Consider the following 12,597-nt stretch of genomic DNA (forward strand, 5'->3'; position numbering starts at 1 on the left):
CTCTGCATGTCCAATCATCCTATCAAGTTTCAACATTGTAGGTCAAGTGGTTCTCAAGTTATTTCCAAAAAATGATTTTACATGAACAGGCCACTGTGACCTTGACTGACTCCAAAATCAATAGGGGTCATCTAATCTGCATGTTCAATCATCCTATGAAGTTTCAACATTCTGGGTCAAGTGGTTCTTAAGTTATTGATCGGAACTGGTTATCAATGTTCAGGCCCCTGTGACCTTGACCTTTAACATAGTGACCCCAAAAACAATAGTGGTCATTTACTCTGTATGAACAATCATCCTATGAAGTTCCAACATTCTGGGTCGAGAGGTTCTCAAGTTATTGATTGGAAATGGTTTTCCATGTTCAGGCCCCTGTGGCCTTGACCTTTAACAGAGTGACCCCAAAATTGTTAGGGGTCATCTACTCTGGATGACCAATCATCCTATGAAGTTTCATCATTCTGGGTCAAGTGGTTCTCAAGTTAGTGACCGGAAATGGTTTTCAATATTCAGGCCCCTGTGGCCTTGACCTTTCACAGAGTGACCCCAAAATCGTTAGGGGTCATCTACTCTGCATGACCAATCATCCTATTAAGTTTCAACATTCTGGGTCAAGTGGTTCTCAAGTTACTGACCAGAAATGGTTTTCAATGTTCTGGCCCCTGTGACCTTGACCTTTGACAGAGTGACCCCAAAATCGATAGGGGTCATCTACTTTGCATGTACAATCATCCTATGAAGTTTCAACATTCTGGGTGAAGTGGTTCTCCAGTTATTTATCGGAAATGGTTTTCCATGTTCAGGCCCCTGTGACCTTGACCTTTGATGGAGTGACCCCAAAATTGATAGGGGTCATCTACTCTTCATGATCAATCATCCTATGAAGTTTCAACATTCTGGGTCAAGTGGTTCTCCAGTTATTGATCGGAAATGGTTTTCAATGTTCAGGCCCCTGTGACCTTGACCTTTGACGGAGTGACCCCAAAATCAATAGGGGTCATCTACTCTTCATGACCAATCATCCTATGAAGTTTCAACATTCTGGGTCAAGTGGTTCTCTAGTTATTGATCGGAAATGGTTTTCAATGTTCAGGCCCGTGACCTTGACCTTTGACGGAGTGACCCCAAAATCAAAAGGGGTCATCTACTCTTCACGACCAATCATCCTATGAAGTTTCAACATTCTGGGTCAAGTGGTTCTCTAGTTATTGATCGGAAATGGTTTTCAATGTTCAGGCCCCTGTGACCTTGACCTTTGACAGAGTGACCCCAAAAACAATAGGGGTCGTCTACTCCAGCAGCCCTACAACCCTATAATGTTTGAAGGTTCTAGGTCAAATGGTTTTCCAGTTATTGCTCGGAAATAAAGTGTGACGTACGGACGGATGGATGGACGGACGGACAGGGCAAAAACAATATGTCTCCTGGGGGAGACATAATTATTTGGTAAAGAAATTTTACTGTTCCAGACTTCTGGAATGTCGGTCCAATGGACATGACCGGGAAATTTTGATCCGGTCCACGGTTTCTTAATCCGGATGCAGTCTGACTGACCGGCATTTATCGTACCCAGAGAACTGCAACATCTCGGGCAACATATCAAAATGGCGTCACCTATTATGCCGGGGCATAACCGGGAAAGAAACGTAAATTAACGCCCAACAATTGTAGTGAAAGGAAACAAATATATGAAAATAAAGAGGGTTGACCGAACATTTAACGAGAAACAGACTAAAAATTACACCTAGCTTGAGTATGATGGAAAAAAGCAACATATGCAGTACACTGACAATTTCTTCACTCCAGCATATTTTTTTTCGGTCCGGCAGATTTTTAGGCATTGCTGGACCAAATGTCCTGCCATTTTTTCCAACTTTCCTGAAGTCTGCTGTTCTGCCTCAATGTGACCTTGACCTTTGACCTACTGATCTCAAAATCAATAGGGGTCATGATCTACCTCCCTATTAGGTTAAGTGATCCTATGCCCAAGTACGTTCTCAAGTTATCGTCCTGAAACGGTTTAACTGTTCCGGGTCACTGTGACCTTGACCTTTGACCTAAAAATCAATAGGGGTCATCTGCTGGTCATGACCAACCTTCATATCAAGTTTCATGATCCTAGGCCCAAGGGTTCTCAAGTTATTATGCTGAAACGGTACTGTTCTGGGTCACTGTGACCTTAACTTTGACCTACTGACCTCAAAATCAATAGGGGTCATCTGCTGGTCATGATCAACCTCCTTATCTAGTTTCATGATCCTAGGCCCAAGCGTTCTAGAGTTATCATCCAGAAACCATTTAACTGTTCCGGGTCACTGTGACCTTGACCTTTGACCAACTGACCTTAAAATCATTAGGGGTCATCTGCTGGTCTGGTCATGACCAACCTCCCTATCAACTTCCATGATCCTAGGCCCAAGCGTTCTTGAGTTATCATCCGGAAACCAATTGGTCTACATACCGACCCACATCTGCAATACAATATACCCCTCCTTCGAAGTGGGGGCATAATAAGGGCAAAGAAACAGACTTTCTGGCATTGGCATGCATTAGAATAAAACACTCTTACATACGTCAGATATAGCTTCCTTGCATGAACACATTCTAACCCAGAGATGAGTGATTCCAAATAGCAGCCTATATCATTCTGCCAAAGAAACTCAAGTAGTAGGATTACAAACTTTTCTACAAGTTACTAACCTGGGTGTTTGTACTGATCCTCATAAGCATCCAACCAATAAAATCGCAGCACCTGTTCACCATTTTCTTTGGTTACCATGGGAATCTGAGAGGTATCTACTTGAACATCTGATTGACTGGCTGAGCTATTGTCCTGGAAACTGTCCCATCCTGTAGTTACAGACTCAATGGACCTTCAAAATATTCACACTATTTCTTAATTCCTGATTATTAGTGCTGGGAATACGTCAAAATTTCTGCATTGATTTCTCAGTAAAAAAAAAAAACAACACCTGTCATTGATTAATCATGATGAAAATGAGATGCATCAACTTTGGGCGAATTGAGATGACAAAGCTAAACTTTTCGATGTAAGGAAATAATTATAATAATTCTGAACATACTATGCCCAGGATTTTCCCTTACTCAAAAGTCTGTCTAGTAAGACATCATTTTACACATTATTTAAATAGCTATTAAACCATAGCATATCTTCGGAACTGATTTTATTTTTGAGGCATTATAAGGATGTCAACGACGGAAGTTTTCGACAATGATCACGTCATGGACCATTCATTCATGATTAACCAGCACATCCCTAATGACCATGTATGACACAGAAGGTACTGAAATTAAATGTCATGGAACACTGGACTCGACAAATTCTTTGAAAACAAGATGTTCTGCAGGAGAGCTGCTTACAACTATTACAAATCTTCCGGCAAATTGTACATATTCTTCAATTCGCTAAAAAAGTGTCTTATCATACTGTATTACTCATAATGCATCAGTTTTTAAGTCTGGTAATAAAAGCAGCATTATGAAATCTTGTGACTAACAAGCACCTAGCTAATGCCATCATAATGATTTTAGATGAACTCGATTTTCATTTTTTATATATTTTTTATAAATAACTGCACTTCTACAGGACGTATACTATAGCAAGTTACACATGCCATACGCTTTCTACTTAAGTGTGCAGACAAGTTGTGCCCTTGAGTAATGGTCAATGAAGTTACCTTTCATCAATCATATATTCACATGACATGGTAACTTAAAACTATGCAATATAAATCATCTCTTGTTTTACAAACACGTATTTTTCAGGGTTGTTGAAAATTTATTTTCTGGTTTGTAACCGAGACAAAGAAAAAATTGTCATTCAATATTTACATTTTTTCAGACTTCACTTTAATATTGGTCATTGGTTCCTGCTTAATGACTGGTTCTTGTTTGATCACGCCTGGTTCCTGTTTCACCTGGACTGGTTTTATATCTGCAACTTCCTCATCAAAGTCGTCATCCTGAAACTCCATTCCCGAGACATCTGGAAAAAAAGTGTTTTTTTTCACAGTTACTTGAAATTACCAGTCTTTATACAAAGACGTGTACGCCAGTTTTTACAAATACAGTCGAGACTGCCTTAACGACCCCCTGAATTTAGCGACTCCCTGTCATATGCGACCCTATTTTATGCTCCGGACGCAATTTACTATTAAAAGAGTCTGAATTAAGCAACCCCCTGCCTTACGCGACAAGCGACTGTGAAATCGGGCTCCCGAATCGATATTTAGACCGTTTTCAGCGACTTTGAGACGCTCCCTCGCAAGTTTTTACACGACAGAGTTACCGTTCTTTATCTCGCGTGAAGTTGTTTGAGACGAGAACTTATTTGTTTACAAAAAAAAATGGCTGATGAAAAACATAAAAAAGAACTGTTTTGACATTAGAACAGCATGTTAAGGCCTTGAATTGCTCGATTAGGGAAAACCAGCGTATAAAGTCGCTGAAGAATTCGGAGTCGGTGCATGAATTAACTTTATTCCTGGTGAAACAAAAATATGGCGGTATTTAACAGGAAACGACGAAGTAAACACAGATTAAAGATGCAGTCAATAATCAAATAAATGTCAATGAACAATTAGTACACAAAAATATAAATATCATAAACCTCAGTGTGTAAATAGTTCAAATGGAACATTTATACTTTACTGCTCCCCTTTATTTTCTTGCCAGATCATGAGCTTAAATTTGTTTTATCAACATCATACGAATGATGCAAATTATTTGAAATTTATATTTTATCAATATGCAGTTAAAGACATAATATTTAATCATTTTCCACTCATACCTTAAAAGAGGCCAATATACATGAATAAGTATCTGATATTCATGTACTTTAATTGGAAAAATATATGAAACCAGCGTCATCCTGTTAAGTGAGACTGTTTTAAGAGACTCCCTGTCATATGTGACCTTTTTCGCTGCTTCCCAAAGTCGGTCTCTTAAAACAGTCTCGACTGTACTGTGAAATATTTTTAAATTTGTTGCCACAAATTTTTGTGGTTTTGCTTAGAACAACTATTTTTTGGGTAAAGGAGTTCATGGATTTCAATCCTAAATTTACAAAATGAATGAGAATATTTCTTGTTCATTGGAACTTAATTGAACAGTGAAAGCATTTAATGTTCACATGTAAGTTTGTGGATTTGCCAAAGTGGCTATATCGTGAAAGATTAGATTTTTAAAAAGCTTAAAGACAAGTTAAAATAAAAAAAATTCCTTTCGTTGGGACTAAATTTCATTTACAGACACAACCACAAAATCTCTGAAAGGTTAGTTCACCATGAATATAAATGATTTCCCACAACTGTGACTTGGAGAATATTTTACCTTCCATAGTGTCTTTTATATTTTCTTTCTCATCTTCTACCATAGGACTTGCCTGACTGTCATATTCTTCTATCTGTGGAGTGTCCTCCATCGGCTCCGTCTTGATCACTGGCCTCGGCAAGCCCTGTAACAATTTAAGCAAAAACGCATTCATTTGGAATATATTGCAAGGAAAGTTCTTTCAATATGACTTAACTAGGATCAGTGTACAGTTACCTGTATTTCTGACTAGCACACCATGTTAAGGAAATCAGAAAACCGTTGCTCAGGTAACGCCCCTACTTTCTTGTATTACTTTGACAAAATTTGATACTTTCAGCAAGTTGAAATTTTGATTTTCTGAAATGGGAACAGACTAACATGGTAAAACATTTTTTATATTGCCAACCTGTGAGACATATAGGATTTTTTATAATAATGATAACACAAACTTTCACAAGTATTTTTGTACATATGCCGAGTTAGCGATTATATGCCTCACAGTATACACTTAACAGTCTATTTACCCCTGTACCACTATTTAGATTTGCTTTTGTAGGGATAAGAGTTACAATGACAAAAATGTTGGTCACATGGCAATTTTCCAGCTTCTGGCGATGGAGGAAGATTCTTGGCGTCCCTCAGGGCACTGTTTCAGCATGGGCAGGCACCTGGGTAGAACCACCAACCTTTCATATATCCAACTGGATGACTTCCTCACATGAAAAATTCTTAAACAAAAGTGAGGTTTGGAACATATCTGAGAGGGCAAGTGATTATGTCAGTGACTTTAACCACTTGGCCGAGAAAGCCCCCATTCCAGTATCAAATCCAACATTTTTTCACTTATTTTTCAATAAGCTAAGACATACAGTTACCTTCACTTTGAAAGTGTTTTCACCACTTGAGGCTGGTTTTGGTGGCAGTCTGACAGGTTTTGCTGTACTGAATGGCATATGTGGAGATCTGAAATCAACAGATTGAATTCTGTTCAAACATTTTATTTTGTAGGTATAAAATTTCCTGGTTTTGCTGTAACGGTTGTTTTATTAGTATATTAATTTGTGTATTATCCACTTACCAAGATAAAAGACTGGGAACTTGACAACTAGAAAATCCACAAAAATTAGTCCTTCAACAAATATTTATGGTTAAACAGTATAATATATTCAATGCCAAAAGCTAAAACAGATTATAAAGTAGTATGAATACACATTAAATACAACTGCTACTGCATCGTCAACAAACTGATTAAAAATGACTTAGTTTAACGTTTTAAAAAATCATTACATACATTACTCAGAACTTGTCAAACACAATCAAGACTTTCAATTACGACACTGTCTTGTCCTTATTTCTTCGTAACATTTTTGAGACAAAATTTAATAGAGCTACAACAAAACTTCTCTTTTTGCATTCATATTTTTTGCTAGTACACATATAAGAAATTTCTAATCATAAATTTGTTCTACAGTACTGTAAAACGTCCTCAAAAATGTGCATTTACAGCAGTCAAAACTGAGAGTTGAAGACATGGAAGCCATTCATTTCCATTTCATTTTTCAATTAAGAAATAATTAATAGCAAAGGAGTGTTTTAACACTATGTATGCATGATGGTTGGTTATACGTCGGGCGTGATGATTTCACGAGGGCCCGAGTGTATAGTGTTAAAACATGGTTTGGGTATAAATTATTTTGATTCTAATATGCCCTTAATCTAAAACAGTAGATAAAATACAGAAGCGCTCTTTCTTGGTCGCAACAAAAACATTGACGTCATCGCATGTCAACATGACGTCATTCTAGCCTAGGAGTGTTTTAACAGAGTGAGTTGGGTTTTACAGCGAATCGACACAAAATGGTCATATAGAGAAAAGCACTAAATTTTGTGAGTGTAAGCATAAAACCAGTGTTATGCAATACTAGATCAAAGTTCTTTACTTCTAGTTTAGTTTAGTAGATACCTTGCTGGCTGTTGAACTAAAGGCCTCTTTGTAAGTTTCACCGGTTTTGGTATCCCCATTTCAGATGGTCCACTGTGAAGCTCATTCATCAAATCTCCAAGCAGTTCATCTCCTTTCAAACTTACATCTTTCTGTAAAACAATTTACATGGCAATTATAATTACCAATTCAGCTTAAGCCTTCAACCTGTGTAATCTTAACATCATTATACCAATGACAGGCATTGCAAAAATCCCATCTGACATGTCCGACAAAAATTGGCTAGGTCCAAAGTGGAGGGTCGGGGCATCAGACCATATTTCCAATACAGTATGGAAGGGGTCAGTTTTTTCTACCGCTCAAGTGTTTTTCACAAAGCAGTTTTCTTACGCACCTGTTCATTTTCCATTACTTCCTGCAAAACATCAGAACAACAACATACAAAACATTGTAACAACAACATGAGCATTTAACTCTTTACGACATGTTTTTGGTCAGACAAGTTGCAATACTTTTACAAGCAGAGTACTAATATTTTGTTCAGGTTAAACATAATTTTTTTCCTTGAAAATTAAAAAATCTGTATGATTTAAATCACCTCTGGTTTTCTTTTGCCTGTAGCTGCTTGTGCCATGAACATGGATTTAATGCTCTGTTTTGGTTTTGCACCTGGTCTCATAATGTTGGGATTCTTTTTCTTCTTTTCTGCTTCCTTTTTCTCTGTATAAATAAAACTAGACTTATCACTAACTGTGATTAATACCCCCATGCTGCTCTGATACTGGGAAAGTAGACTGTTGGACCTTCAAAAGCATCCTTGGACCAAGTGAAAAGGCTTTAGCTCTGTGCAATTTCTGGTCTTTTTGAATTCTAAGTTCAGAATTGGAAAAAAAAAAACAACATTTTTTTGCTTTGGGACTGCCTCCTATTATCGGAGGCACATATTTATATGGGGAAAAAGCCCTGGTCTTTGAACTCTTAAAACTCAATATTTATAACAGCAAATCAGGAGAAAACAAAATTGCAAATTATATTGTGAAATGACTTATTTCACTAATTAAAATAAGACATGTAACTTTTAAGAAATCAACAATAATGCTTACTATCTGGTTTAGCAAACTGGTCATCATTCAGTTCTTCATCAAATATCTCCCTACCATCTTCCACATAGCCACTTCCATCTACAAACAGAATTTCTTCATTAGCAAAATCTGCACAACACACTATTTATGTACTGGACTTGTTTTTGTTATGTTTTTACTAGGTTTTGACACACACACACACAGAGTTTAGATTAAATTGTACCTTTCAGACGGCACAAACACGTTTCAAATATAGTAACTTTATAGTATATACTGACACTTGATCAAATGTTTTTTCTTTTATACAATTCATCTTCATTTAAAAGTTCATACAAATTTTTCATAATCCAAAATATGCAACCAAATTTATTTTTACCAGTAAAAAAGTGAACAAGGCAGTGAGCTTTTTGGTCACTGAGAAAAGGTCCAGTACCGAATGAATTGGGAAAAATCGCTGCATTCTTTCTCAATTTGGAAACTGTATGTGTCATTCTGTTTTTCTAATCAACAGTAATAAAAGCACCAGATACTTATAAAATTGCAAGCAATCATTAGTATTTGCAAAGTAAGGATCTGTTTTGCCTACAAGTCAATAAATTTCCAAATAACTTATGAATTTGACTGTTTTCCTTTGTCTTTGGGGGATTTTTTTATGGAAATTGGGAAAAAAATCACTTTTTAAATTGGGAAAAGATCCTTTTACCAGTCAGGGTTCTAACCAGGATTTTGTGAAGGCATGTTGCAGAAGGATATTTTTTGACGAACAAAGGGGTGGGTGCGGGAGGGGTGTCCCCTCCGGCTGGGGGGTATGGGGGTCACCCCAGAAAATTTTGTGTTACTACAACTCGTTTTGGTGCATTCTGGTGCATTTCAGAGTGAAAAACATAGTGGTATTTTCAGTGATTAATAAGCATTATTTACATGCACAACAAGAACAAATAAAGATATTGGGTCATAAAAAATCCTATGGAGTTTATTTGCTGAATGACAATTAAAAGTTTATCAATTTTAAGTTGCTAAAAATGTTCATTTACTATTTATTGTACATAAAACAACACAATTTTAGCACTGCACACAGAACTATTTGTTTAAAGTTTATGTCTTCTATTTATATATCCTGTGGAGTTTATTTGCTGAAAACTTATCCATTTTTGAGTTTTTGAAAATGTCCATTGTTTGTTGTACATAAAACAACACAATCTGAGACTGTCATCCAGGGAAACGCTGGTTTCCATTTTGGATCAATGCCCGATTTCCTTTGGCGTGGCGGGGGGGGGGGGGGGGGGGGGGGGGGGGGTGGATTCTAAAATTGTGACCGGGGCCTCAGTGGCCGAGTGGTTAAGGTCGCTGACTTCAAATCACTTGCCCCTCATCAATGTGGGTTCGAGCCTCACTCTTCATGTGAGGAAGCCATCCAGCTAGCTTACGGAAGGTCGGTGGTTCTACCAAAGTGTCCGTTCGTGATGAAATAATGCACGGAGGTCACAGTCACTTTCATGTACACATCACAAGATACCGCCTGTCAAAAGATTTAAAGGCGGAGCTACGATGAAATTTACATCACACGTTCCACATAGGCAGCTGTCATTGGTTTATCGGCTATCTTAACTGGCATCGCTTTACTTAAACTATCGGGTAAGCACGTGGAAGCTTTTCGAATACACTATCGGATTAAGCGGGGTGTTTACTGGGATGATTTTATGACAAGACGCTTCTTCAATTAAGGGATGACGGGGGAAATAAGAGATGTCGAATATACAACTCAAAGTCTGAAGGCATGTCGCACGCGACAGGCGATAATAGCCTGGCGAGAACCCTGCCAGTACTTTACAAAGAAGGGAAAAAAATTGCTGCAAGGTCTATAACCTTACCATCATCCACAATCCAGTCTTCTTCCTGACGCTTACGGACAATTTTCGAGTACTCGTCTTCATCCACCATCTCATAAACATCATCTTCCTCATCTTTCTGCAATACAATAACCAGCTGTCCAATAAACCAGCCAACAGATCAACAATCATGAAAACCAGGTACCAAATAGGGAAACTCAAGGCTAGAAACAGAAGTACTCTTTAGTCTTCACTTATTGTCCGCAAAACTGCTGGGATGTAGTAACGGAAAACTTTTTTAAAATTAGTTTTGTAGATAAAACTTCTCAAGGCAGCCTGTGCAAGCAAGTTAATGTTTCTGACTTGCACTGTTGGTAACTTTGTGTGAAAAAGTGTCACCATACACAGCTATTAATTCTGACTTTTTCAATCCTTAGTCCATGAAGTCAGTATGGTAATAAAATAAACTGTGGATCAAACACTATGCAAACTGTACCATTTCTTCTGTATTTTATTATCACATGCAAAAATTATATTAAACGAAAATAAACTGAAATAATGCAGACCAAAATCAGATATAGCAATGTATCCACTTCACGATCCTAGATTTATCCTTCTTGAAAGGAAACAAGTTTTTTCTTTGTGATTACATCAATTAAATGCAGGAGAAAGTGACTAAAAACTGCAGTAACTACCGCACTATACCTACATCATACTTGTTCTTTCCACCTTTTGACTTTACTTCCTTCAATCTTGCAAGTGCTGCCAATTTCCCTCCCTTGTCTTTCTTCTCCCTCCTGGAGCGACCTTGTGCCAGTGACACTGGAAAATAAGTGTTTCTTTTAAGCGTATTTTAGATATATATTCAAAATTTTACATTAATCTTAAGGTAATATAAATATATATACAATACTGAAATACTCTGGAAATATTTATTTAAAGCCATAGATAAATTTTCAATGTAAATATTAAAAAATCATTAGTTTTAAACTGTCATCATGAATATAAAATGGAATTGAATAGTTAGCCTATAGACCATTTATTCATCTAAGAGCAGTCCCGTCGGACAGTCTGACTTGTCCGGCAAAATATAATGACTTAAGTCCGAAATCGAGGATCGTCCATCTGACCATATGTCTGATATGATAAGGAGTGGGTTGTTTTTTTTTGCTATGGCCAAAGTGTTTTTGCGACTCAGTTCTCTAATGCACATGTTCATTTTTCATAACATCCGGTCAGACGAGCTTCCAATCAGTCAGACAGGTTATCCTGGGTAGTCGGACCACTTGAAATGCTCGAATCTGAAACTGCGAGAGCGGATGCAGTGGTCCAATGGTAACACTGTTTGACTAAGAAACCAGAGGTCCAAAGTTTAAGCCCCCACTCCTTCAAAAATTACCAACATTGGGATAACAGTCCTATGTATAGATGCTTTACACAAGGCAAGTTCAAAATTAAAAGAACCAGGGAAGCTTCTGCAACTGGAGAGTCTATGGCACGCCAACTGTCCAATAATTATGTGAACCCAGGTTCACGGTCTGAAAAACTAGGATTAACGATGGATACACTAGGTTTTACAAACGTAAAACCAGGTTTTTCGGATACCAACCTTTATTTTCGAGGAAAAACATAACGGGCCCAGGCTTACGTTTTATAAACTAGGTCAGTGTTCGAAATTCACGGTAGTCCGACAGCCCGTGGCTACCAAATTTCAGCTCGGGCTACCGATTTTCCACAGGTACAAGCCCGACTGGGCTACCGAATTTTCCTCATTTGTTTTAAAAAAACTTGCTTATTAAACGAGTACTGCATCGTGATTTTCCAGACTGAGAAACGCTTATGGAATTATTGGTTTTGCACTCTTCTGTGTTGACAATCAAACACAGTGTCAAAGACGTAACCGCAGCGCTAATTGGCTGAATACAATCACCTCTAGCGTAACGGATAATTTGATTAGCTTTCACACCTCTCGCGAAAATCTCACAAGTACCTGCATTAGGCGGAGCTTAAATTATGCTATCAGCGTGTGTGTAAATGTGTATTCAGGCTTCAGCACTCGATATTACATCTTACAAATTGTCAACAGTCCGAGTTGCAGTAATTGGCGAGTGCGGATCCTAAAAAATCGGGCATAACAGTTTAGATTTCGTTTTGGCAAGGAGTGTCATGTCCGATGCTTTTGGACTTTGACGATGCTGATCTGGACTGGAGTATTTCGAGTTAAAATTTTTCAAAAACATGGCAAACATGTACTGTATGTCTTTTTTATTACTTCAAACATGCATAGACAGTCAGGGGTGTAACTGAAATAAGTTACAAAAATTGTAACCTAAATCAGTTATTTTTTTAACAATGTAAGATTTGTTTCCCTTGAATTATAAAATTTGATCAATTCATTATTGTAACTCTT

The 12,597-nt window shown here is 37.6% G+C and overlaps 1 protein-coding gene across 1 annotated transcript in view; it reads right to left on the bottom strand.

Moving 5' to 3' along the window:
- The window catches only part of LOC123554911 (DNA polymerase alpha catalytic subunit-like), a 46,781-nt gene extending 35,777 nt beyond the window's left edge, over positions 1-11,004 (bottom strand). The window contains 9 exon segments of the mRNA XM_053532340.1: positions 2,701-2,873; positions 3,853-4,006; positions 5,353-5,476; positions 6,210-6,297; positions 7,298-7,428; positions 7,875-7,996; positions 8,380-8,457; positions 10,230-10,326; positions 10,897-11,004. Of these exon segments, the coding sequence (XP_053388315.1) occupies positions 2,701-2,873; positions 3,853-4,006; positions 5,353-5,476; positions 6,210-6,297; positions 7,298-7,428; positions 7,875-7,996; positions 8,380-8,457; positions 10,230-10,299 (940 nt within the window). The 5' untranslated portion in view covers positions 10,300-10,326; positions 10,897-11,004.
- Positions 11,005-12,597: the final 1,593 nt, after the last annotated feature.

The sequence above is a fragment of the Mercenaria mercenaria genome, unplaced genomic scaffold (assembly GCF_021730395.1).
Source record: "Mercenaria mercenaria strain notata unplaced genomic scaffold, MADL_Memer_1 contig_1121, whole genome shotgun sequence".
NCBI lineage: Eukaryota > Metazoa > Mollusca > Bivalvia > Venerida > Veneridae > Mercenaria > Mercenaria mercenaria.